The 27,988-nt window shown below is 38.8% G+C and overlaps 2 protein-coding genes across 4 annotated transcripts in view; one reads left to right on the forward strand and one right to left on the reverse strand.

Moving 5' to 3' along the window:
- The window catches only part of AVL9 (AVL9 cell migration associated), a 40,578-nt gene extending 30,323 nt beyond the window's left edge, over window positions 1–10,255 (reverse strand). The window contains exon 1 of the mRNA XM_056483107.1: window positions 10,070–10,255. Coding sequence (XP_056339082.1) covers window positions 10,070–10,135 — 66 coding nt within the window. The 5' untranslated portion in view covers window positions 10,136–10,255. The remainder of the gene's footprint in view (window positions 1–10,069) is intronic.
- Window positions 10,248–26,441, forward strand: LZTFL1 (leucine zipper transcription factor like 1). Of its 3 annotated transcripts, none has more exons than XM_056483111.1 (10): window positions 10,248–10,423; window positions 17,897–18,021; window positions 18,476–18,670; window positions 19,179–19,239; window positions 20,073–20,141; window positions 21,502–21,567; window positions 21,704–21,781; window positions 24,124–24,297; window positions 24,798–24,901; window positions 25,476–26,441. In XM_056483111.1, the coding sequence occupies exons 2-10, from the start codon at window positions 17,945–17,947 to the stop codon at window positions 25,492–25,494; spliced, it is 843 nt and encodes a 280-aa protein (XP_056339086.1). In that variant the 5' UTR covers window positions 10,248–10,423; window positions 17,897–17,944; the 3' UTR covers window positions 25,495–26,441. The 3 variants fall into 3 exon arrangements, with proteins under 3 accessions (XP_056339086.1, XP_056339084.1, XP_056339085.1); XM_056483109.1 differs by lacking the exon at window positions 10,248–10,423 and adding an exon at window positions 11,941–12,052; XM_056483110.1 differs by lacking the exon at window positions 10,248–10,423 and adding an exon at window positions 14,963–15,973.
- The last annotated feature ends 1,547 nt before the right edge of the window (window positions 26,442–27,988 follow it).

Raw genomic sequence — 27,988 nt, forward strand, 5'->3', positions numbered from 1 at the left:
GGGGTTTTGGTGGCAATGCTTTTTGCCAGTTCAAACTGTCATGTTCTGTAAGCAGATAGGTCCTGATGGATTTCACAACTAAAAATAATACAGAATACTGTCTTGAGATTTAGGGGAGAAATAAATAACTGTGCTCTTCACTACACAAAATACTTCAACTCTTGAGAATTATCAAGTTAAAATAAAATCTAGTTTTTAAAAACTCCTTAAATGGATGTACAACTGCATTTCTGGAACTAGCATTTTTTATTTTTCTGGAATTCTGCAGCATCAAGTAATCTTTAATATGCAGTTTGTATTGAATCTAGCAGTTTGGATGCAAAGCACCAATTAACACCCAATTATAGTGGAAAAGAAATTCAGGTATTCTGGTTTTGTTCTTGTCTCTAAAGGCACTTCCTAGCCAGAATAAATTTACTACACATTCATTTAGTCACGGGAATGAAACATGAGAGCAGGCAAGGAAAAATGCATTTTAGTTCCTACATCTAGGAATTAACATGATAGTTCCTCTTTAAGAAAAATGCATTGATAGTGTCTTCTACTAAACTGCAAGTACACAATCAGAAGAGAGGTTTAAAAAGGACACTGATAAAAGAGGAATTTCCAAATATATGTGCATGTCTAGCTAAACTATTGCACCCAAACATTAGACAGGTAGTTGGCATTAATTTTACACTCAGGTAAGGTTGTTCTCCTTATCTGTGAAAAGTGCTTAATTGTTAACCAAAGTAGAATCCTCAGTGAGCATTAAACAGTGATAATTTAAAATGTGCTCACAAGTCAGTATAACTTTCCCATGCTGCCCACTTCATCTACTATCACATTTGAATTATATTCACAATATAAGATTTCTTCTTTAGTATAACAGGTATTTTGGAAGATTTCTCTTCAGATAAGTAATGAAAAAACATCTGGACCCAAGTAAGTTTTTGCATTGGTACAATGGAGAGATTATTTAATCTCCAAAAAGTCTGAAATACTTGGAATGACAGTATATGTTAAAGACCAAGAAGTTTTCAGTAAGTTACAGAATCTAATTTACAGGAAGAAAACCCATTCCATCCTCTAAAACATTACTTTGATTTCTCCCATTGCTTTGACTGTAGCAAACAGGTAGGATAATTGCTTTAAATTAAGAAAAGGATATCAGCAAAACGCACTAGTTACATTTCTACTTGGAAAATCTTTTCCCTTCATAAATCATTGCAACACATTTAATTTAAAGGATACTAACCCTTCCTCTCTAAAAAATAAAGGCATAAATATGCTAAATAGAATATAACTCTAAGATGCAGTAATCAAAAAAACCCAACAGATGCAAATTACACCTAAAACTTGATATCTCTTTATAAATAAGTCAGTATTTGTTCTTCACTCGAAGTTGGGATTTCTAAAATCCGTTTTCCTAGCACAGCCAAACCCAGAGAAGACCAGCACACCAATGACCTTATCTGAATCACCATAACAACTGCAGCACTCAGCCAAAAGAAAATCTAAGAGCATTGTTTGTCTTTCAGCTCTAAGAACAATTTATTATTTGAATAACAATTGAATTTAAATGACAAACTTCCCCCATTTTTGCATGCCAGAACCAACAGACCAGGATCTGCAAGCCGAAGAGCCTATGCGTAAGATTATGATATGATATGATATGATATGATATGATATGATATGATATAATATTATAATAATATAAATACCCATGCAGTAATATAATGACCTTTAAGGAGATTTTTAAATATACATTATACATTTATATACATTTGAATATTTGTAACAACTATGTATAATACATGTATATGTGCATACAAAAATATATATGAAGAATACATATAATACATACTTATATAAATATATTTTAAAATACACTATATACACAAATAGCAACAGCAAAAGAAATCCCTGTATTACAAGGAGGCAGGGTATAGTTGTTTCTATTATTTCAGCTCCTGAAATTGGCGCTTCCTCACATCTCCATATTGCTAAAGCCATAGAGTGGCCAGTTAGAACACAAATTCTGAGGCACCATTTGTAGGCACAATACCACCATTGAAGTTTGATTCAAAAATTCTAATTAGGTTATGAAAGTTCTGACTCTTACTGAGGCCCTTAAAAGATAAAAAAACTGAAAATATCAAAACCTTTGTTTTCAACATCATGCTAGCATGCTAGACACTCTTTCCAATTATTTAACATTTTATTTGTATAGTCATAGAGTTCAAGCCCTACATAGATACTGTGCTTTGGAAATTTGGCCCTTATCAGTCTCTTCTAAGAAAGAAGAAAGAAACAACAACAAAAACCCCACACTCCTCCTAGAAAAGAAACTTAATACTACCGCAACAATTCCAGCTAAGGGGACTTGCTAGGGAATTGCCATCAAGACAAGATTTGTACCATTGTGTACCATTTGTGATATTAGGACAGGGAACACAAAGTCAAGCCTTGCAAGTCCCAATTTACTCCTGAGGGAGTGATCTCTGTTCAGTGATTTCACAGCTTTGAGCTCTCTTTATTCTACATTTATGTAAATTACGTTGCCACCCCAAGCGCCAAGAGCTCAAGTCATTATTTGAAAACATTATGAAATAGGTAAATGAAAGGAGCAGCAGAAGTATAGTAATACATGTTTTATTGACTTATCATTCATTCATTTATTCAAGAGAAAGGCGAAGATTCCTGGCACAGGATATTAAAATAACTACTCATGTTATGACACATACAAAGAACAGAGAATCATAAGATGAAAGTTAAGTATGAAGACTATGGGAAGCATTACATAACTGCAAATGGGTATTTAGGGACCTTCTCTCAACTTGCATATCAGGGCAACTATGGAAAAAATATCCAGCGTGGAATCCTTCCTTCAGTATGGAACAGTTCACTTCCCAGGCAGCACTTCATAGAAGTGACTGCAAGATTATCAAAGTACAGAGTTCTTTGAAAAACTAAACAAAGAAACAAAATAAAGAAACAAACAAATCAACCATACTCTGAAGCGTTTCTTGAACACTGAACACTAAGTACTATGTAAGTGGATTAAACAGATATGCAAAAAATGGAACTCATCATTAACTCTACACAAGAGATCAGAATCTGCAGCACTGTTTGCAGAAGTACATGTGTACTCAGCACTTCATTTAAAATTATTAGCACCCCATTGCCAATTAGAGTAGACTTACAAATAAAAGGTAAAAGCGTCTTTAAAAGTTACAAACTGTTGAGCATAAAATCCACATTTTTTAGACAAAAGACTAATCTTTGATACTTGATGTATGCTATGATTAACTTATTTAGAAGACTTCATGCTCATAATGATCCTTTAAAGTGCTTTAATATTATTAAAGCAGGCAACAAAACCAAAAGAACTGTGCTAATGCTTACAGGTTATTATCAATAGAAATAGGAACAAAGCACTTCAGCTTGATTCCAGCCTAGTTCCTTTTCAACTTATTTTTGTTTCTGTTGTTCCATTAACAAGATTTTGTTTAATCACTAGACAAGATTACCTATTGCATAATCTCTGTCTACTGTGCTCCCACGAAGTAAAGACATGAGGAATTTAAAGACAAAGCATACACTTCACCTGCATGTTTAAGAGCATCAAGCACATCTAAGAGAATCACAGCAACTACTGGATGACAAAGATCAAGAAGGGAAAAATAATTCTCCAGTAAAGCAGAGTCTTAGAAGAAAGGCAGCAAATGAAACAGGGACTAAGACAGGCTGGAAAGTGCTCCCCTGAAACTTCCCACCCATGGAATCTAAGGAAGAGAACAACTTCAATACTTCCCTCTAGAAAAAATGTGCTACAATCAAGAGTGCAGCAGACCTGGAAACATAGGCAGTTCACAAGACTTGATAAAAAGTGCAGACTGACCGTGCTCATTCCTTAAGATATCTCCCAATTCTGCGAAGTTAAGACTAAGTTGCCAACATTTCTGTTTAAAGACACCTGCTTCCTGGGCACCTGTGAAAAAGGCCACGCGCACGGATTACTCAGGCCATGTCAGGCGCTGATTTCTGCAGATCACAACAAGCACCATCCTCCAAAGATCAAGTATTTGAAACTCTCAAATGATGAAGATTACATATACAATTTAGAAAGAATTAAAGGACATTCTTTCTTCTCAAGGATTATATTCAGGCTCTTCTCTTAAACTGAGTATCAGCTTAATTCCTGGTCTTAGGTTTCCTTTGCAAGCCAGGAAGAAAACCTCTGGTCAGGCAAGAGAAGGGGATTGGTCTTCAAGCACAGTCCACACAAAAACAGTCTCAAAGAGACAAGCACTCAAACACTACTTTGGAGAAAGCTGACATCACATTTACATTATAAAGTTCAGAACCTTGAAGGCCCTTACAGCAAACTTTAGGATTCCACAAAAGATGCCTTTTGGTATTTACAGTAATCCATTCCCATGTCTGTAGGAATTTGAAATGTCATCCTCCACAGAAGTACAGAGAAGTGGGTCAAAATACACTGCCATTATTTCACAGATCAAAGATCCCAGGAAAACAATATTGACCAGCAGCGTGAGCATTCCAGGACACACAGGGCACTTCCCTCACCTTCCCAACCACTCACAATTTAATTTTTTTCCACAACAAAGTAAGAAATGCATATATTAAAGAGAGCCAAGAGTAAAGTGGAATAATTTTAATGTCTTAAGAGGATATGTGAGACAATGGTCACCTGCTGCACAAGGTCAGCAGTAATGTGCACAACTGCTCAGGACACCGAGTGCAGAAAAGCTGGGCCTTGCCCCAAATGAAGTGAGATTCTATGCAGCCTCACTGGTGGTGACACAGGGCCCGAGTTCACTCAATGTGAGATCCTTGCAGCATCAGGAGAAGGTAGGGATTGTTGTAGTAGGTCAGGCACTGCAGTAACAAAAGGACCATGCACTTCCTCAGCAACCAGCCAGGGGGTTTACAGGGACTTTGTACCTAGCTCTCCTACCCACAAGTTTTTCCAGCTTTGCTTAAATGTTTCCGTCCTCTCCTTTACAAATGCATCAGTTCTCATTTTAACTGTGCCTTCAAAATGAATTATTTCTAGAGTACTTGTGATATTTTAAGCCTTCCTACACTCTCAGAGACTATTATCTCTTTGCTTCTCCATGTAAATAAAGCTTGGAGACAGCTCAAATGACAGTCACAGCACACATGATCACAACTGGAGAACCTCAGGACTTTCAGTCTTCCACCATCACTATAAATCAAAAGTCTTTCCATTTTCAACACAACTTGCATCTTCTAGTTAAGGTCCGTTAAGGCTACATTCTCACTAAAGACTCCTATTATAAGGCAGGTAAGGACCTTCCACACCAGTTAATATTTTCAAAAATCAAAGTAAGGCAAATTAAATGCTTTATCACTCACTTGTAATTAAAAGTGTTTCATGATCCTGAAAAAAATCTTTCCCCTTTTTTGCTCTGAAATCACTAGTCACTCACTACTACAGTTCCTCAAAACTACTGAGGAATTTGTTTTCAGCCACTCCAGATAAAAAGGCACAAATAGTCCTGAAATCCAAGTCTTACCACCCTACACTGAAGCAGATCAACAGAACCTGCTGCAGTAGGTAATGAGTTGAGCAGCTACATATACTCCAAAACACATCAGACACATTTCTGCAGCAGATTTCTCTCATTCTCATTTTGTGCCCCAATGCTTTTGAGCCTTGAGTCCTACAGAGCCTGAGAAGTGTGTAGAACTCCTACTGCACCAAAACTGCATGTTTTACATTAATGGGCAAGAGTTTGAGCAACTACATGTGATGAAGTGCTGTGTTTGCTGCTACCTTTTCCTGAGGCCACTCCTCTTATACATAGCAAAGAGGGATCACAAAAGGAATTTTTAATGTTTGCCATTTCATTTCAGATGCATAAAAGCCACGATTGAATGCATACTGCCCATGAGTTCTGCCACTTCAGAACATTCACTATTTAATGACTCACTGAGTAGGGCTCCCATAATAAGTCAGCCAGCACATACAGAGCCAAGAAACCAGCCACCATTCCTGCTTCCTGCCAACTGTCATTCCCTTCCTTAATGGGCCTGTTGGAAGTGTGTCAAATACTAGGTGGACCTTGTAGTTTGCAGCCAAGTTTCTCCTCCCATTCTCTGAACACTCTGCCATAACTACCTCTAACCCTTAGCAAAAAGAGACAGCAACCAGCACCTTTGGCATATCTCCTTGGATTCACAGCTCAACTCAGGGGATTCACAGTAACTAAGAGGCCCAAAGAAACAGGATGGCAATCTGCTCATGTAAACTAACAAAAGCCTGCAGGTTCTCCAAAAGTTTACTCCCTACTTGCTAGAGAAAAAATTCCTCCCAATGCGTTCAAATTTTTAGTGCTTTAGTTTTCAGATAACACAAAGCCTTTACAACAATGAGTGGTAACTCTCAAGCTTTTAACAACTGCCTGGGTAACTGGATCCCCAGATTTAACAATGAACATATGGAAACACTTCACTTTGTCTCTTATATTCCAGCAAAAAGACCCCCAGTTATACAGTCAGCCCTTGAAAGGAGCATGAGGAACAATTATGGTGCTCATATTCCAAATCCAAAGGCACATAGAAAGAGATCCTCTGACTCTCCTTCTCTTTCAGAAATTAATGCCTATGGATCATTTTTCAAGTCTGTGAAAGAAAAAATATCCCTATACATTTCCAAACTGCACATCGAAGTCTTTGCATGTTGCACATTTCTTACCCTTTAAGTTAACCAACAGGAAGAGCTGTACATTTCAAGTGATGAAGCTTCAGAAGCAAAGCAGCTAATGAAAGAATCTAGCATCAAGAAATCCATAGAAAATCCTAACTCCACATGCATTTCCTAGTAAGACTACAGAGAAAAGAGGTGGGAACAGAAACTGAAGGGAGCCTTCTCAGGTAAACCAGGTTGATTCCTGTTAGGATAGGCAGTCTAGCTCTATGATCTTTCAATCTTAAGCTTTCCAAATTTACTCTGAGTGATGTCCATTTGAGCACTGCTGTAGACCTTTGCTTTTCTGCACTTCACAGTTCCAGCTATGAAGTCTGCAGCACGTGCTCTGACAGTTCATATCCACTGGTTCTTGTGCCAACACTCATTTAGATTAAATGGCTGTTTCTCCCTCCTTATTTTTAACTTTCCAACAGTTTCTTGGAATGCAACTACATGTAATGCAATGTTTTAATTAGTACTTCAAAGGCCATTATCAATACTTTAAAGGTCATTGAGAGCAGCCCTGTGGAGAAGGATTTGGGGGTGGACAAAAAACTCAACATGAGCCAGCAATGTGCACTTCACACATTGTAGCCCAGAAAGTCAACCACATCTTGGGCTGCATCAAAAGGAATGTAGCCAGCAGATCAAGAGAGGTGATTCACCCTCACCAGTCTCCTTGTGCCCATGTGTTTGCTCTCTGCAGCTGTCCATCTGGCAAACAAAACCTGTGAAAAAACTACCTCAAAAGCAACCCACCAAAACAAGGCTTGCTTTTTGGTCGCCTCAGTTCCCCACTGCAGCTTACCACAACTGCCTCTGCTTACCAGTTGTGAAAAGGCAGGAGAAGAAAAGGGAAGAATGTTTCTAGATCTACAAAGGTGAATACAGCCTCCAAATCTACTTTGTTAGCCTAGCTAGGGAAGCTCTTCTACATTCTTCTTTAATACAGACTGCCCAGGGACTATCTCATCCAGTTCTGGAAGACAGAATTCAGACTCCTTTCTCTGAAAAGTGGATCAGAATTTATATGCATTGATAAACATATTATCACACAACAGGATTACATACATTGTCATTCTTGCCCTCAAATAATACTACTTTGGTGACTTAGCCTTGATCACATGTGGTCTCAGTTTGCTTCCAGACATTTCCTTGTGTCAATTCCCAAGCTTATACTGTTATTACTCATTCCTATTGCACAGCTTCATAAGGCACCCCATTTTTAACAATCCAGCGTTCCTTATTGTCCAGTTCTTGCACGACTTTCCAGTTTTCCTTTGAAATACCGATTCCTCAAGTTTGCTTATCACAGTTGAATTTTATGGTGTAAACAATACCAGCACCACTTTCAATCTTGAGAAACATTTCTTGCAAGTACCTTTTAAACCAATAGTTCCTCTTCTGACTCAAATCTGTTTCTGCTTCCTCTCCTTCATACTCTTTACCCAGGTATCAGCTCTTGCACTAATTCTCCTGTATCTCTACCTTAAAAATAAGTATGATCTATTATCAAGTTCCCAGCAGATTAGAGCTACTCCATTTCTTTCACAGAGAAAGGAATTCAATCACTTATTCTTACAAAAGATGCAAGTCAATCAGGCATGAACTATCTTTAGCAAATGCACATAGGACTCAGTCTACTTAGTTTCATGTTGTTAATTAATTCTTTCCTTCAAAAATTCTCTAGAGTCTTGCATACTACTGATGTCAAACTCATTAGGCTATAGCCATGCTGCTCCTCGCCTCCAGTTCTTTTAGGAAACATTCTCCATTGTTCAGTAAAAAATCTGCTAAGTCAGAGGCAGGATACATTTAAAACCAGATTTCTGTTTAGCTTTCCCTTAGGAAGCCTGGCTGGTTGTGGTTCTACTGACTGTCATTCTATCTTGCAGTTCTTCTCCCTGTGACTCAGCTACCCTGTCCCTTTCCCAAACTACCTTCCTCTCCAGCTTCTCCAGGTCATTTCTTGAGATAAAGAAAACTTCATCTCAGAGGTATTCTGACCTAATTTTTGACAACACCTCAAAAATGTACTTCTATAAGCATTTTACTGGCAACAAAGTAAAATTCACTGCTACTAATTTATAGTTTGGGGGTTTGTTTGGGTTTTTTGTTCTTTTTTTTTCCTTGCATCAACACCGCTTAATGTGCAAGAAAATAAATACACACTCCAGAAGAACAGAAGAAACAAAGCTTCTTTTCCAACAGGCAAACAACAAGGAGATGGCAAAAACATGCTCTTCCTTCTTCAGATACCCAACTAAGGCTCACCTTGTAACAGTATTTGACAAGAAAGTGCCTGATAAATATTACAAACCTCACAACCAAGATGATCTAATTACTTCACAGAACTGATCCCATGAACATCCATATGCGAACAGACACCCTGAGGAGAAACGATGCATTCGAAAACCATGCACATCTTTCAGAAATTGAGTTATTGCACCTTTGCCTCTGAGGAATTGTGCTTGGATTTTTTGAAGCAATAATTTAATTCTCAGCTACCTTGTATGGAATGTGTTTACATAAGATCAACTCTTGTATAACAATAACCATCACATTCATTAGTGTCTTGGTAATTTTTATAAAGGCCAAGAACTCACTATGGAAAAAGACTCATTGGAAACCCAACATTATGTCTGTCTGCTCGTGTCATAGCAAAGCAACTGTGTGAGCAGCCCAGATGGGCAACCACATCTCCTGCTTCAAGATTTAAAAAAGAATTAAAACAATCATAACATAAACCAGCTATGACATAAAATCCTTCTACCTTACAGGCCACATGAAGCAATAAAGCATTTATGAAAGCGGGGAAGAGAGGCAAAGAAAGCTTAAATCCAGGGTGGGCGTGTTGCCCTGAGGCCGTTTGGTACAAGATGTACGGGTGACCACTCGATGGGCCGGCAGAGATAGAGGAAGGTATATTAAAACACAATTTAGGTTTTTTTCCTCAGAATTCTCTCTCTGAACGCACGACTCGAAACAGATACCGTGCCACGGATGTGCGCCGTCGCCCCTCATTCCCGGGAGCTCACCCTGCCGGCCCTCACCCCGCCTCGCTCCCTCCGGGAGCGCCGAGGCGGGGCGGGAATGGAGGCAGCTCCATGACCACGAACTGCCCCGGCGAGTCGAGTCACCCAGCTAGTCACCCCCGGCCGGGGGAGGCCGCAGCCAATCGGGGCCTTGCCGGCTCCCAACCACTCCTTTACCGCCCCTTGACTAGAGCGAAGCCCCTCGGCCCGGGAGGCGCCGCTGAGCGCGGGGGAGGGGGCCGGGGGAGGGCAGGGAGGAAGCGCAAGAGCGGAGCGGAGAGGAGGGAGTCGAGGGACACCCGCGCTCCCTCACCTGGCAGCCCTTCTTGTGGTGGAAGCCCACCACCACGATGTGCAGCACCGGGCCCCGCTTCTCCATGGAGCAGACCGGCGATGGCCGCGCCGGACGATGCCGCCGTGCCCTGGCTCTCGCTCCGCCCCCAGGGGTCCGGCGGGGACGCAGCCCCGGCCGCCTGCGCTGCCGCACCGCCCGGCCCGGGAGGGCGGGCACGGCCCTCAGCGCCGCCCTCCGCCCGCCCCGCTGGCGCGGAGTGCGGAACTCGGGGTTGGGATTTCCCCCTTCTTCTCTCAAGGGGCTAAACTTCCAAGGAGAGGAGGCTCAGGAGGGATCATCGCTCTCTACAAGTTCCTAGGAGGCTGTGGGCAGGTGGGGCCTGTCTCTTCTACCGAGCCTGCAGTGAGAGGGCAAGAGGAAATGCACTTAAGATGAGACAGGGGAGATTCAGATTACATGTTAGAGAAAGAAAAACATTTTAAAAAAATTAAAAAAAAAAAAAAAAAAAAAAAAATCAGTGTTAGGGTGGTCAGGCATCGGAATAGGCTGCCCAGGGAGGTGGTGGAGTCACCACCCCTGGGGCGTTCACGCGGCCTCTGGCTCTGGATGATGTGGGTTAGGTGTTACAGCGGCACTGCTGGGTGGACACCTGGGCTGAATGATCTTAAAGATCTCTTTCCTTGATGATGATTCTGTGATTCTATAAACATGTCTTAGCATACCCTAGAAAGAAGGCAGTTCGAAGATTTGTCCAAGAGCACGGGCAAATTCAGAGAGAAAAAAAAAATTAAAGACTGTATCTTACTGCACTCACACCATGCTCCCTCTTTAATCTTCTTTACAATTCAATTCTGACAGCATTTCGTAGAGGCTGTACTCTTAACTATTAAAATTCTCTGTGGAAATTGGAGGAAGATAATCTTTTTGAAAGAACTATAAAAGAATAATGCTTAAAGAAAATCTCATCACTAACACAGTACCCAGGGGCTCAAATTATAACAATACAGCATGTAATCACATGTTTTTCAGATTCAACAGAAGTGTTGTTATAGAAAAAGGATACTACAGGGAACAGAGCATAAACTAGGAAGCAATCCTTCTGGCAAAGGAATAGTTTCTTATTAGTATTAGCCTGTAACTGACAGTTTACTATAATTTCAAAAAAGAAAAATGCATGCAATATTGGCCATTATCTCCTGCAGTAATGAGATATCCCCCAAAAGATGCGTGTGAGTGTTTATGGTTCATTCTCATTTCATTCAGGAAAATGCAGTCTGGCATCACTCTTACTGTTATGGATTATGCATTATAGAGGCATCTCAGTGATACTACTGGATAATGGTGGCTTATGGCTTTGAATCGATTATTAGATTTTTTTTTTTCCTGCTTGAAATTCTGGTTCCTGCTAAAGCAATAAAAAGTTTAACTGACAGAATCAGTCTAGTCTAGGAAAACGAAGTAGTTGACATAATCTATATTGTTTTCACAGTTCACACTCTGTGCATTTATGAGAAAGAAAGGCAATTGAGAGCTGCTATGAAATACCTCTCAGAAAAATCTCAGAATTTTCCTAAGGGAATTTTCTTTCTCCATGTATAGCTAACAAATAGCAATGAAAACTCAGCCCTACAGATCTTCTATTACTTAGAGACTTTGCTTACCTGGAGAACTACCAGCTTCGATATCATTACTATAGTAATAGCAATTTGGTAATGATTCCTCAAGTCATAGCAATAAGGCAGAGTTCTCAGCTTATGTGCAGTGAGACTTCTAGAGATGGATAACCTTTCCCTGGGCAGTACAATAGTTTATGTCTGGAAGTAGCACCAGAGCTAAGCAGTGCCCATGGTAACTGATAGCTCCCTTCTATTTGTTAGGTATAGCCCAGCTTCCTAAAGAACAAAGCTCTGAATTTGTGGAGATAAGCATGTGAATAAAAAATAAATGTCCTTTGATTTCTGTTGAAGAAAAGCACAGATGAAACCCTGGCATGGATCTGAGGTTTGTATCTAATTTCTTCTGCATAGCAAGCTCACTTCGTGTTTGCAGTAGGTTTTCTTTGAAGTTCTTATAAAAAATGATTACAATAATACACATAATTCCCCTAGAAAGTTAAAATAATCTTTTTTTTTTTTTGCAGTCAACAAGACCAAATATAACTTGAATTGTACATTTAGTTGCATTAAGGCACCATGATGTAGGAGGCAGTGTTCCAAACTGGCTTCCCCATGGAAAATACTATATTTGATCCTGTGGGAATGATGGTGTCATTCTGATGGGATTGATAGGACTCTCAAGGGTGCAACAAGAAAAAGGGAGCTTGGATTGTTAGGGAGGTTTGCAGACACAAATGCAATGTATCTTCTCCTGCAACTTTGAAGAGGCTGAGATTTGGATGGCAGAAACATTGCTCTCAAATCCTGACTGTTCTCCTCACACAAATACTCTCTTGTCCTGATCACTATTGACATTTTCACTGCCCTGGGGTCCCTGCTCACTTTGGCTGGAAGGGTTTGCAGACCTCTAATTCCTGCTTCAGGAGGTTGAATTAGATATGTTTGAGGAAGATAACTGGTCAGAATTGTTTCTTTAGAAAATATTGGTTGTGAGTAGTAAAGCAGAGATCTGTTCCAGTGGGTTGTGAGGGGAGCAGAGAGAAGCTTGAGACCCCAGGTGCAGCTGTTAATTATTCGTGAAGTAGACACTGCTCTTGGCCCCTGATTCAAATGCTTCCCCTCCAAATACTAGCCATGAAAGGCGATAATTTTGTTTGTAATTCTGTGCTGTTTTCCTTAGAACCCGATTTCTGCCCTGTCCTCTGTGGAAGCTCTGGAGGTTGGAAACAGCAAGCATAAAAATACCTATCACAACCTAATGCACGCTGCAGGTGTGATATGGACCAACTGTTATCTCCTTTTTTTCTTTTCAAGACTGACATAGCACTAAGTACAGGAGATAGCTAAAGCCAGACAACACTGACAGGAATGGATTGAAGGCTGAAACAAAAAGAAATAATGAGCATATGGTACATTCTCACAGTGGTTGTCAAGACAAACAACAAATATCTTTGAAGATGAGCTAGAGAAATTGAAAGCAGACAGATTCCAGAATGATGATCAACCACTACAGTTTGGGTTTGTCTGGCAGCTTAAAAAGTTGCCGGTCCACTCAGTGGGGAGGGTATATGGAAGTGAAGGCTAAAACCGTACAGGGTACACCTCATTCTGTTTCTTTTCTTACTCCTGGTTATTGCCACAGCCAGAAAAGGAAACAAAATACTTTTTAGTCAGATCCTGTGTGACAGCTTTTTGACGCCTGTTATTGGTTTAATCTTTTTCCAGCATCTCATTTGCCCTTGGGCCCTGAATTGGCAGAAGCATAGGGGCAAAAGTATCAGTGAAAGGGAGGTTGATCTGTTCAGTGTTTTGCACTGTTCTCTTGTTACACCTTGGCCATTCAGGGGTTGCTCTCTTTATGGCTTGAAAACATGCACTTCTCTTCTTTTGTACCTCATTTCACTGGGGCCTCTTGGCTAACAAGTGTGCAGAAGCAGCCAAGGTAAGCACTTCCAGGTGCAGATATCTTTGCAGTACAGAGCAGGCAGAGGAATCCAGATCATCAAAAGCTGAGGCTGTTACTGCAGCTCAAGCCTTCTGGAACATTCAATCATTCCATTCATGCACAGTCATTCCAAGCTCTACAACTAGGAGTTATCTAAGAAGAGGAATGAGAGAAACCATGGTTGAACATGTGTCCAGCCAAGTGCCAACAGTTTCTGATGCCATGAGTACCTTAAACAGGCTATACAAAATCCCCATAAAATTTGCTAGTCAAGATCACTGGTGGCAATGTGTGTTAGCGACATCATTTTCTGCACAGCTTGCTGAGGAATCTAAAGAAGTGATGCTGCCTGCATGTATGTGTGGTGGAGCAGAGGGCAGGGAGATGCAAGCTCATAGGGCATAGCACAGCTCCTGCCAGGTCTTTTAGGCCAGTTTCAACTACTGTAGAGCTGCTTATGCTCAGGAACAACCTTTGTGCATATGGTCTGTCTCTCTGCACTCTCATGATTGCCACATGGATGTTGTTTTCAGTTCTGAGGACACACCTAGATGCCTTTCCCTGAGGGAATGTTCCAGGGCCTGCTGTAAACATGTCCTGAGTCTCCTGTCTTGAATATAGACTCCATATGACTTGTGTTTACTGAAACAGATTCCAAAGGCGTCAGGCCTTATCTGTCTCAAAAGTTGATCCAGATGATTTTGATGGAATTTTGTCACTTGTTCCTGATTGTGTCTGAAGTAAATAGAAATTAGGTTAGATTTGCCACCAATATAGCTGGCTACTCAAAATTGCCCATTAACCCTAAACTAGTCACTGCTGCTTTTAGGGCCATTAGTTAATGGAAATGCACTGTAGGTTGTAGTCAGTAAGACAAATACAATGTTGAGGAATGGAAATTGCAATGGATCCCAATTTTCCCTCTCAAACTGTGGAAGGGCACTTTTCCCTTGGGGCCACTCTGCTCTGGAAAGTGCCTGGATGGAACAGCTGCCCAAGTGTAGCAGCCCTGCTGCCTGTGTGTGTTCTAAACAGCCTTTTCCCAGCTTTCTGCTTCCTGGTTTGTTAGTCATTTAGCTGTGTCATTCCGGTGCCCTGCTTTCACAGCTTGTCTAGATATGGAAAGTGATACCGGCTGTTGAAGTGTCCACTGGTGTCATGGGAGAAGGCCATTACATCCCTTCTTCCTGTTTGTAATGGGACAGATTCAATGATCAACATTTCCTCTGTCTGGTTCACTAATATTGCATCTCTGCTGTGACAGATCTGGTCTCCTTCTGCAGGCCTTGAGGACAATTAATGGACAAGATTCATACTTTTAGTGTTTACTTACTTTTTTTTTTTTACTTACACTGGAAAATCCCAAGCTCTGTCAAGATTATTTTTGTTCTCTCTTTAGGTACAATCAGGGTTCAATACAGCTAGGCCACCTGCAATGGGTTAGACTTTTTCCATACGCTCAGCTGATGGATGCCAGGTTATTTTTCTGCATTTTATAAAGTTTTTGGGTGACCCAGGTGAAAGACCCCAGTGACAGTTATCCCACCCAGAGTACTGCATCCAGCTCTGCAGTCTCCAGCACAGGAAAGACGTGGACCTGTTGGAGTGAGTTAGAAGGGCCAACAAGTTGATTAGAGGGATGGAGCACCTCTCCTATGGGGAAAGGCTGAGACTATTGGGGTTACTCAGCCTGGAGAAGGCTTTGGGGTGCCCTAATTATGGCCTTCCAGTACCTGAAGGGAGCCTACATGTTCTTGTAATGACTAGAAAAGGGAGAACCAGTTCAAACTGAAAGAGGGTAGGTTTAGATTAGTTATTAGGAAAATATTCTTCACTGTGAGGCATTGGAACAGGTTGCATAGAGAAATCGTGGATACCCCAATCCTGGGAGTGTTCAAAGCCAGCTTGGATGGGGCTTTGAGTAACCTTCTCCAGTGAAAGTTGTCCCTGCCCATGCCAGGGGGTGGAATTAGATGCTCTTTAAGGTTCCTGTCAATGCAAACCGTTCTATGGTTCTGAGTTGTCCTGCTGACGTGCTAATGCTTTGCAAAAATCCGTGTTTAGTGAAAAAGCCTTTGGAAAAAAAATCCTAGGCGATGTAAATATACGTGGGATATTTCCCACCTCGCTTAACTGCCCCTACTGCTTCAGCAGCTCACTACTACACAGCACAGTTTTCCAAATTGCACCCGAGCACGTAAGAAATAGAAAGGTAAATTTTTTAAAAAAAGAAAACATCTCCTTTATCTGGTTCCGCGGCGCGCGGGTGACGTGTGCGCGCCGCCGGAACTCGCGAGGCTTCGGTCTCCATGGCAACGCTGGGCCCGCAACCTTCCGAGCTCCGGCGGAGCGGCCGCCATGGTGAGTAGCGGGAGGGGGCCGCGCTCGGCATTCCCGCTTCATCCCGGCACGGAGGCACTGCGCGAAGGGCGGCCGGCCCGCAGGCGGGTCAGGGGTCTGTCCGCATGCGGGAGCCGCTCGGGACAGCTGTGGCCGCCATCTGCCCTCTGGGCATCCCTGCCATCCCTGCGGAGAGTTTCAGGGTTTGGGATTTTTGCGGGATCCGGTAACCCGGTGGCTTATCTACGAATCAGCATAACTGACTCGGAGATCACGAGTGGCCTGTGCTTATGTGTTTATTTACTAGTATAATTGCCTTTCTGTCTATAATGAATAGAAGCTTTTCAACTAAAAAAACCCCTCCAGCAACAGCAAAGAGGACATTAATTTAGCTTTCCATGTGATCCCTCATCTGCCATATATGGGACTCGGTGGGCAACATGGGCTTGCAGCCAGACTATAAGAGCTGGTTTTGTTTAGTGCTGGTGCTTCTTCCTCGGTTGCATTTGGTTTCCAGAGTATTGATTCATCCAGGTATCCCAGGATTGCACTGTCACTGGAGCTTCCCTAAGGACAAGGTGATCAGATGGACTGTTTTGTCTTGAGATATTACATTGCTGTCTCTCCCCAACATAAGCCATGCTAATAAAATGCATCGGAGTAAATGAAATGGACCTGCCTTTGCATCAGCTCTCCAGGGACTGTGGTGATAAACTCCTAGTCCTGCCCTGTTGTGCCTCCTTGTCACTCTTGGTACCTGCATGAGCAATGTAGTCCTGATGTGATTGCCAATAATTCTTTGAAATGGAGGCATGCATAGCCAGACCTAAAATTACTTCCTTAATTTGCCCTGGCAATATTTGTTTCTGGGCAATAGGCTGTTCAGAAGCAAATTCACATTATCACTTGCGATCTCCTTCTTCATTAAAAACAGCATGGCCAGCAGGTCAAAGGAAGTGATTCCCCCCTCTGCTCTCATGAGACCCCAACCTGTAGTGCTGCATACAGTTCTGGAGTTTCCAGCATAGGAAGGACATGGAAGTGTTGGAGCAAGTCCAAAGGAAGGACATGAAGCTGACAAGAGCATTGGAGCACTTTCCCTATGAAAACAGACGAGTTGAGTGTGTTTAGCCTGGAGAAGAGAAGGTTGTGGAGAGACCTCATAGCAACCTTCCAGTATCTGGAGGAGGCCTACAAGGAAGCCAGAGAACTTCATCAGGAACTGCAGTGATAGGACAAGGAGTAAAGGGCACTAATTGAAAGAGAGTAGGTTTAGATTAGATATACAGAAAAAAAATCTTTATTGTGAGGGTGGTGAGGCATTGCAGCAGGTTACCCAGGGAAATTATGGATGCCCTATCCCTGCCAGTGTTCAAAGCCAGGTTGGATGGAGCTCTGAATAACCTGGTCTAGTGGGAGATGTCCCTGCCCATGGCAGGGAGTTGGAACTAGATAATGTTTACCGTCCCTTCCAACACAAACATTCTGTGATTCTATGATTCTGTGACAAGTCTCAAGAATTTACATAAAAAGTAACAAAAATAGCGTACTTTTCCTCCAGGGTTTTATGTTAGTACATCTATGGAACATACATCATTCTGCTACATTATGCCTGTGTAATGTAATACCAAGATAGATTTATCTAAGAGCTTCTTCTTCTTTACAGTCCTTCTGATGCTGATCCTCTGATTTCGTCTGTCTCTGATTTTGTATGACTTTTTTGAGGTTACTTGAGCCCTTGCTTCCAAGTACTGGAGCTTTCTCACCTACTTATGAGAGATGTATATGGATTAGACATATGAAAATGTGGTTGTTTTTCACCATGCTAGTTAGCATGCTAACCCTGTGAAAGCAATCACAGAAACTAGTCAGAAGGCAAGTATCCACAGTAGTTATACTCATTTTTCCTTATGTTTGTCTTTGTGCTTGTATCCTCCTCTGCAGGCAGAGCTGGGTGTTAATGAGCACCACCAGAAGGAAGTGGTCAGCTACATGCGCTTTGCTCGTTTCAAGCGTGGCATGTGTCTCAAAACAGTGGATTCTTGTTTTCAGGACCTCAAGGACAGCAGGTGCTGTGTGGGGTGGTTCTGAGCAAGAATAAAGCAAAATATGCTAGCAGGAGTCGCAGGTTTGAATACTTTATGGGGTGACTTTTCTCTGTTTAGGTTTGTATGTTCTTGTATTTTCCAGAAGTTGCAAGTCAAATGCTTTTAAACCCAAGCTGGTCAAATTCTTTGGAATTAACAGAGGTATTGACAGCATGACACTGCTTCATGCCTTGCTTCTGATATGTAAATTCAATGCAAGGCTATAGCTGAATTAATATTTGTGGTTTTAATAATTTAAAGAGAAAATTCGAATAAAATAACCAATTAGTAATGCTGTGTTCATCTAATAACAACCAACAGTGGATGTTCTTAGAAAATATTGCATTACATGAGTGGTACCTGTATAGTGAGATCTCAGAACAAGGCAGAATTGTTACCTTTATAATACCTGATTCATCTTGACCTCTCTGTTTAGACTTGTTGAAGAGACCTTCACAGTTGACGAGGTGATAGACATTCTGGATGGACTGCAGAGTGTTGTACACAGTGAAGTGGAGTCAGAGCTCATAAACACAACTTACACCAACGTTTTACTTCTCCGACAGCTCTTTTCACAGGCTGAGAAATGGTACCTGAAGTTACAGACAGATGTTTCTGACTTGGAGAATCGGTAACAGCTGTTGGACTATACTTGCAACAATAAGAAAACTGCAAAACCTTGACTCTTTACATTCTTCTTCCCAACCATAAAAACCTATTACTTTACTGTTGTATCAATGATAGGTTAGCTTCAATGTTTCCATTATAAAATAGCAAGATACAAAGTAATTTCAAACTTGTAAGCAAGGCATTTTACTAGTTGTATTCTTACTTAATTAATTATTTAAGAGCAGGTGACTGGAATCAATTAAAGAGCTTTTGTTGTCTGGTTAGATTATATTTTAATTAAGGGTGCTAAATCTATTGTAATGCAGGTATCATGACATGATCTCTTGCATTTATGGTATTTGTGTAGGGCTCCATCCTGTACTTCTAACAAGAATTTTACATGTAAGAAAAAGCATAGCACCAACCTGTTTCTTGTGTTTCAAAATGTGTTTGATAGCCTAGCTCTTAGTAAAGAAATGCCTCCTTATATTTTTCTTTGATAAATAAGTGCCTCTTTGTGTTTTTTCAAGAGAATTATTGGACCAGGTTGCTGAGTTTGAAAAGTCAGAATATACATCTTCAAACAAAAAGGTAGAATTTTATTTTAATCAAATCATAATCAAATATCATGTGGAGTCATGACAGATGTTTAAAATCTTAATATTGACTCTTTGTGCTTAAGAGAAAACCAAAACCCCAACCATTTTTTTCAAAACAGTCTTTGCAACTGTCCAAAAAGTCGCATTTTGGCACCAAGGCTGCCTCTGAATTGCCTTGGCTGTTTCTGGAGTGCCTGTTCTGCACTTCTGGAGTGTGCCACACACACCTCATTGCAAGGTCAGCCAGACCAGGGATGGGTTGAAGCGTCTGCTTCTGGGTTCCCTTCCCCTGGTGCCTGGGGACAGCATAAACTCAAGAGCTGACAAGATTGCACAGTGCAGATATCACACTAGCTTGTGTGCATGAATATGGTTGCACCTTATTTCTTTTGTAGCATAAAGATATATTTATATATATTTATATTGTATTTATATATATGTTATTTTAAATACCTTAAATGAGAAAATTATTTGGAGCTTTGTAAATACTTTTTACTCTTACTAAAATATTATATTATCCTTACTCTTTGTCTTTTGGTTGCTGCAGGATTGTCAGTCTTCTGTAGAACCACGTTTGCAATATTTTATGTCTCTATGCAATATATTTGTTTAACTTAAGCTCAAAGTGAAGTTTGTAACTTAGGAGACAAAGAGGGAACCAAAATGATTTTTCATTTCAGAAAATGAACTTGAAATAAAAGGTTACACATTTTCTTTGGAAAAGAAAGCTGCATTGACTATCTGTAGTTATTTTCCTGGCTAAAAGAGTACTTTTCTTTCTCCTAGATATCTGTATAAATTTTTTCACCTTTATTATTTCTTTAGTCCACTGCAGATCCCATTAAACCAAAACTTGCTCCATTAAATGAAAGTGGGTCAGAGCTACTAAACAAGGTAAGAACTTGACTGTTGATGCAGTTGTGGTCAATGATCATTCTGCTTATGCAAGTGAACTGAATAACTGTACAGTAATATTTGTATAATGTGTCTGTTACTATACAGGCAGCATGGTAACATATCCCAGAAGTAAAATACTAGTAAATTATTAAATATTGTAAAGCATCATAAATTTATTGTGTGATTATGATCTCTAACATGTATTGCAATATTAACTCTTGCTTTGCCAAGACATTTTGATCTTTGTACTAATTTATTTTTCCCTTTAATGGGGTAAAATAGTAAATTAGTTCCATGCAGTTATCTGGTGCTTCTACAAAGAAGTAAATTAAAATATGTAGCTGGCTGAAATTAGTACGTTATTCAACATTTTCTGTATCACTCGAAATCAATCTTACTACATCCATTCTTTTTTGTTTTGTAAGTTGGTTTAATTGCTCCCAAAGAAACAGGCACTTAAAAGAATTTGGAATTTACTGGTTTTGAAAACATCTGATTTCTCACTTGCTAAAAATTTTCAGGATTACAAAATATTTTCTAGTACTTAATATTATCAATAGTTTTTGTTAGGTATTGTACTAATTTCATTCAACTGAACTTTTCTAAAATCTCACACTTTTTACAAAACCCTTTTAAGTTTCTCATAATCAAGATAATTCTGTCCTGCATTCCCAAAATGATGTGTTGAGTACAATATCTGTCTCAAATTGTTGTTACTCACTACAATAATTAAAGCATTCAAGAATTCAGACTTGTATTTTGCTTATAGGTTAATGTAGTTCTCTTTCAAAAATAATTTCACAATCATAGCAGTTTTTCTTGAATATGTATATCTCTTGTCTTTTTTTTTCCCCAAATCATTCAAAGTTCATGTGGTGAATTTAACTCTGAGGGATAAAACATGGGTATTTCCTGTGGCACAGAACAGGACATGCAGTAACCTGATATTCATCTCTTTTGAAAAGGAATAGTGGATAAATTCTTACTTGCCTGTTGATTGAAAATATGAATTATGAGCAACAATGAGATTTGCATTCCTGAACATACAATTTTTAATCATAAATCTTGATACTAACAAGATACCATTCTCAATAATCTCAATGCAATAAAGCATGTGTTTAAATGAACAACCCTATATGTTACAATAGAATTGGAGACTTAAATTGCTTTCTTACTGAGGCAAAAAAATAAAATAAAATAATGTATTCTTGAATTCTTATGAAGACCATTTTTATAAGCATTTAGGATCTCTTTGGCTTTCCTAATTTATGAAATGTATTTTCTTCTCTGAAGTATTTGCAAAATCCAAAATGGCATAAGGATGTTCACCAACATTTTCTTGTTCTTTAACCCAAAGACAGTTGCTCTTCTTCAAGAAGAAAATGAAAAATTGAAGGCCAGACTCAGGACCATAGAGATACAGGTAAATTCCCTGTAATCTTGGATGCTTAATGTTGGTTACATATTTTAAAATATCTAAATAAGAATCCCATGGTTGTTATTCTTATGTTTTCAGGTAAAATGCATTTCTGAGGTTTTAAATTTTCAATGTATTGCAGGCTACAGCTGCCCTAGATGAGAAGTCCAAGCTGGAGAAGTCACTGAGGGATTTACAGATGATCCAAGGAGATCAGAAGGTAAATATAATTATATCCCTCTGCTCCCATTTAACACAAATGTTGCCAATACATCCAGAATGCTGGTCTGTATGGTGTGTTTCTTCTTTGGCAAATGCGAGAGTTTGAGTTAGTGTTGTTCCTGCTGACACTGTCTGTTCCCACTGCTCTTGTCAGTCAGCAGGTATTCCATAACATTAGTTGATGTTTTGATGTATTCAGGAATTATCAGGAAGTAGTATTCCAGAATTCATATTCCCAGGGCTGTGTCTGTGTGTTAACAGACACAAATCTATGTCTGTTTGTTTCTTCTTGTTTACTAATGAGAGAATGATACCTAATTTGGTTTTTTGAGCGACAGTGAAACACTAATTCTTTCACACATTTGTCACTTTTTGTTGACATGAACAAGCCACACTTGCTGCTTGTTTGATTTTTTTGTAGTTCTCCCTATATCAGCATACTGTTAAAAATGTTTCACCATTTATTTTTATTACTTGAGGTACTTAATCTGTTTTATAAATAATGACTCCAATGTGATGAGTTGCTGCTGGCAAAAAATGTAAGAAGATGCAAGTCATGGTAACACAAATAAATCTGTCGAGGCCACCTTAGTATTTTTCTAAGTTTCTACCTTTATTTGTCAACAGTTAGAATTTTCCAAAGTTTGTTCATATGTAGTTGTGTCTTAAATTAAAACGTTTCAGTTCATCCTTTCAACAAAATTAGAACACTTTAATCCCATTATTTTGAGTAATTGACTTTAAAATTCTTGCAGTATTTACAGATTAGGAAGTAAAGATCAAGATAATAAACCATTTATATTTTAATTTTCATATTTTAATCCTGATTTCTTTTTATTTTGCTTTCTACCTGGTTTATGGTATGTATTTGGTTTTCTTAATATGTTAAAAGTTTACTTAGTAACTTCCAAAATTATATTCAATAATATTTTTAATAGGAAACTTAATTAATCAGTCATGGCAAATATTTGTTTTCTCTGTTTTGTTAAACTTTAAATTATTAAAGGTTTAAAATATTAAAGGAGTGTGTTAAAGACTGAATAATACTGTTCATAGTGTTAAAAGATTGGAATTGCATCTCATCTTTCTTTTCTGGTTAAATATGAATTGACCTCAGTGTCAGGGCTGCTGAGTATCTTCAGCTTTCATGTCCTAATTTGCTCTGTATAATCTGTCCCTTTCTCCCAGTTGCTCATAAAGCAGTAGATTTCAAACTCTTGGAACAAATAAATGACTGCCAAACCCCAATTGGTTCTTAAGGACCAACTCATCAGATTGATTTTTTAAAAATTAATAGTTAATAGATGGCTTTGTATAGAAAGTGTGAATCACAATAACTGGGAGTAACTCTCAGCAGTAACTGGGAGTAACTGCTCTATTGGATCAGTTTAATTTGAGGATTTAGAATTTTTGTATAATTGACTTATGTCATGGTTAGAAAATAACAACTAAACCATACAAAATGTATGTAGTGCTTTTCAACACTGCAGCCTTGGTCTCAATTCAAACTGAGCTTTTCTTCTGTACAGGTGATACTATCAATTGGTTTCCTATTCTCAAGTCTTAAGTTCCAGGTAGAAAAAGGAATGGGGATTACTTAGGTTTTAGATTTTGTTGCTTTAAGGTGCTTCTGGTTCAGCCTCGTCCTGAGTCATTACACTTTTGAGTTTGAAAATTAATTTTAAAACCCGAGAATGTTTTGTGTTTGGTTTTTTGATTTTGCTTAAGTGAAAATCCATAGAACAGTTACATGGTTATTATGTTTTATGACCCAGAACCAAAGTTCAGAAAAGTTTGAGTTGATTCTTCTCGTAAGGAAACTGGAAAAGTTGCTTCGCAACTTGGAGCCTCTTTATGTAAGACACTTGAGAATGGCACAGTGTTGGTACCTGTCTGAGAGTGTGAGCCTTAACACCTTCAGCCTTTCTTACCCATACTACATGAACAGCTTTGGAAATGTTTCAAAAATTGTGACATAGACATTCAGATCTTAAATGGTAATTTACTCTTTCTGTATGGTAAATAACTTCTTGTAATATGATTCATCCTCTGGCTCTGACTAACTCCTAAAGAAGTGAAATAGAAGAACTTAAAATCTCGTCTTAGCTGAGAAGACATCCAGCCATCTTTAAAAAGCATTTATTAACAATTTTTTAAGTTATAAATCAGTCCCTGCTCTTTTTTTCAGTTGAAGCACTTCTCATTTAGGCTTTAGAGGAGTAACTTGTACATCATTATTAAAAATGAAGACATACCTACTTCGTGTGGAATTTTGCACTTAAAATTTTAATTATTTGTTCTCTTGAATTTGACATATTTTAAATATTTCTTCTTTTGAAGAATAACGCAAACCAGGATATCACTGAACTGGAGAATAAAGTGGCAGCTTTGAAATCCCAGTTTGAAAAGACTTTAAATGACACTACTGCAAACCAAAAATTCTTGGAAGAAGACTTGGTGACAACAAAACATGACTTACTGAAGGTTCAGGATCAGCTATCCACAGCTGAAAAGGTTAGCATTTTATTGTAATATGAAGATGATTTCCTTACTCACATTTTAACTGACTAGTAATTTAATAAGCACAATCTACAGGATACAGAGTTTACCAGGCCACATTTTTGCCCTTGTATTTTTGTTATTTCAGTGAAAAAGTACATTATACATAAAATAGCAAACCCACAACTAACTGCATGGTTATAATGAGATGAATATTAAAAAATTGACTGTTTGTCTAAATATAAATTTTTAAATTAAGAGCATATTCCCAGTCTTCTGAAGACTTTCAGCCTCATTTTGTTAGAAAATGAAGTTTTCTAACTTCATAAAAATGGTGTTTCTATGGCTGCCCCAGTAATCTCATTTAAATCTACCAGCTGATTTTATCTAAGTTTGAATAAGTTATGGAAAACTAGTATTGTCAAACTTGAGGAGGAAAAGCAAGTAGGTTTTTTTAAAAATAATTTTGTCTAGTCTTCATAATATGTAAATAATATGTTGATGTTATTATGTAGGAACTGGAGAAGAAATTTCAGCAAACAGCTGCCTATCGCAACATGAAAGAGATTCTCACCAAGAAGAATGAACAGATAAAGGATTTGCGTAGAAGACTTTCCAAGTAAGTGGTGCTGCTCTCTCTGTCCCAACAAGATCCTTGTTCTGGATCCATGCTCTGCTCCCATTTTTTCTGTAAAACAGTCTATACATTTTCCCTTAATAAGGACTTCTAATAGACTGTGTCCTGATTTTTGACAAACCAGTCCTTTGAATGGGTATTTTGTGTGGTTAGAGCTGGTGTGTGCAACACCAGCTGCCATATAGCAAGTAATGAGAGAATTTGGTATGGGGAGGATACAGAATATTCTTGGCTGTGGTAGATAAGGCCTCAGGTGCTACACACCGAGAGACACATGGGAGATGTTCCAGGTGCTTTGGTAATTGTTTGGATTTGTGAGTAGGTCATTCTTTCATTCTACTATTTGGTGAACTAGCCAGTTTTAAAAGGAAAATAGCGTACAAAGTACATGCATTTGTTTGTGGTTTAAGTCATTCAACAAACCTTGACAGAAATGTGTCACTCTTGTGTGTAATTTTTTGCTTTGGTTTCATATTTTCTTTAGAGACAAAATGTCTTTGAGGTATTTTCTAGTCTGTTTTAATTATTTTTCTATTTATTCTTTTTTAATTCTCAGATATGAGTCAGAGGACTGAAATAGCAAAAAGCATCTGATCTGTCAGAAGTTGTCATGGAAAGAAAATGTAGGCTGGAATTATTTTTCAATAATGTTCATTTTGAATGGTGTATTCTTTGCTTCTAGTGTTTAAAATAACTCTTTATTATTATTATTATTAATTTCACACTGAAACTCTTACCTTACTTCCTTGTAAACCTACAGTTTATAGGTATTAGTTTCTGCAGTCATGTTTTTAATGGTTAACCATTGACATTCCTTGAGAAACAGGAAACAGGACCTTGTTGAAGAACTGAGAACATTCCCTACCAAAAAATGAGATTATTTTTGTTAAAAAAGGGGGAAAAAAAGACCAAAAATATATGCATTAGAGTTTTTGATGTCTTCAAAGTGGAAACTCCAGTTACTACTGTGTATTTAATGTAGTTGTGAAGTAACATTATATGTAAAAATTTCATCAGTGAAAGAGTAGGAGGAATAAAAAAGAAATTATATTTCTGTAATGTTACTTCACATTGGACATGTCATAGCTCAGCAAAGTGTGGTCAGTAGCATTTTTCTAGAGGATGTTCATTAGATAATGAGATAAACATACTTTATAATCAAAGTGGTGGACCTTTCAAATAAAGATGTGCTTTTTCACTTGAATTGATTTAAAGCAACTTTGAACATCAGAAGACAGATTCTGATTTTGCCAGTATTCTTAATACTGAGATGATAATCTAAATATGCATAGGAAAGTTAGTGGAGCAACGTTTTTGGGAAATAAGTTATTTTAGACATTTTCATCTCCTTTCTTAATGTAACCTCACTAGAAAACAGCTTACTTCTCTGAAGTCTTCTACTTGTAATTCTCTGCCTTGCATTTGTTTGTCAGTTGCCTAATAGAGCATTCTACTTGTTCATCTGTCCCTGTTCATATGTATCTTGTATTTTACTTCAAATAAAATACTATGTTTTCAATCATTTAACTTTTAAGGACTGGAGTTTTTTAATAGGAATGTTTTGTATAGCTATTTTTTAAATATCTGTATGGATGGGTGGCAGATCAGTAAAGAATCTTGCTAGAAATGAAAACATGTAAATTACAGATTTGTGCTCAAAGCCACATCAAACAGCTGTAAAAGAGAGTACCAGTGACAGGGCTGAATAGAGACAGGGTGTTTGTGCTACAGAAACTGGCATTTAACAGTGTTTTACTCAGGAGCTGCTTGAACTGAAACAGATCTTTGTTCCTTGTTATTTCTTTAATAAGCAAAGCTGTTAAAATTCCTTAACTCAAATCTGCCATACACTTGCAGTCTAAGTTCTTCTTTTTTCTGCAAGTTCTCCTGTCTTTTGCCTCCCACTGGTTAAGTGAGGTTGGTTTGAAATAAAGTCCCATGCCTGTGGCAGGATATCATTGCTGTGGCACAATAGTAGTGTGTTATGGGATGGTATCCTCCTCATGCAGTGACTGTTAAGATAATGAAAGGCATTCTTTTGCCCCTCAGTACAGTCACTAAAATGTTAAGTTCTTAATAGGCATGTACCAAAGAGCTTTTTGGCCTGTGTTTGCTCAGAATGACAGGAATACTTGTCTGGATGAACATTGTGGGTTTTTTCTTCATAATAACACTCACTTTAATGACATCAATTACTCTTTCTAAAATGGCAGATAAGGGGTGAAGAAAGCAAGAGATTCTCATTACTCCTGCTGGTCTTCTTTCCTCATCAGCCTTGTATCAGCCTTTGTTATCTGCTTAGAAACCATCTCAGCAAGAAAGTACACTGTCAGCTTCAGTATATGGCTAGGTCTCAATGAAGTAAGTTGGCTGTAGACAAGCATTGTTACACACGTTGTTATCTCCTCCAATGAGTAAGGCAAATCTTGTAAAGAACTGTGCAGTGCAAAATTGAAACTCAGACTTTGATTTTCTGCATTGCAGATTGCCAGTTTAGCAAGTGTGAGATCACTGTGATGCTTGGTTTTTGTGCTACAGAATGGGCAATTAAAAGTCTTGGGTTGAGCTCTTGATGAAAAATACATCATCTTTGACAGGTAATGTACCTCTCAAAGAAGATCTGGAGCATTATACAGTAGTGATTATTTTCATGAGATAGGTACAATATTTTGAAGATGGAGATGACATCTGAACCTCTCCTTACAGTATCCAATGTTTCTAAAACTTCACTTCTTCCAGCAAGGTGTAAATTCTAATACTGCTTTTAGCAGCCTTTATTCCTTGTTCTGCTCAAATAGACATCATCAATTTCTTCCACTTCAGTTGTTAATTCCCTAGGTAAGCCTGAAGGGAATGTTTAAAAAGAAAATTTCTGTATGACTGGCTGGTCTGCAGAAATCAAATCTCCTTCAGGCTGGTTAGGGTTTGAGTTTTGGTTTTGTTTTGTTTTGTTTTGTTTTGTTTTGTTTTGTTTTTTTCTTGCAGACTGAAGAATATGGGAATGAAATCTAGGCATCTCAGCTTTGCTAGTACTGACTCTAACAGCCAACAAACAGCCCTATGCTCTAA

This window comes from Oenanthe melanoleuca, chromosome 2, assembly GCF_029582105.1.
Source record: "Oenanthe melanoleuca isolate GR-GAL-2019-014 chromosome 2, OMel1.0, whole genome shotgun sequence".
Taxonomy (NCBI): domain Eukaryota; kingdom Metazoa; phylum Chordata; class Aves; order Passeriformes; family Muscicapidae; genus Oenanthe; species Oenanthe melanoleuca.

Bases quoted from the DNA above. Each gene is read 5' to 3' on its own strand.
- LZTFL1 (XM_056483109.1), top strand. From the start codon at position 12,029: ATGAAACCCTGGCATGGATCTGAG. The intron at 20,142-21,501 runs GTAAGAACTTGA...TTTAACCCAAAG, and splicing joins GGTCAGAGCTACTAAACAAG to ACAGTTGCTCTTCTTCAAGA. The intron at 21,782-24,123 runs GTAAATATAATT...CTTCTTTTGAAG, and splicing joins TGATCCAAGGAGATCAGAAG to AATAACGCAAACCAGGATAT.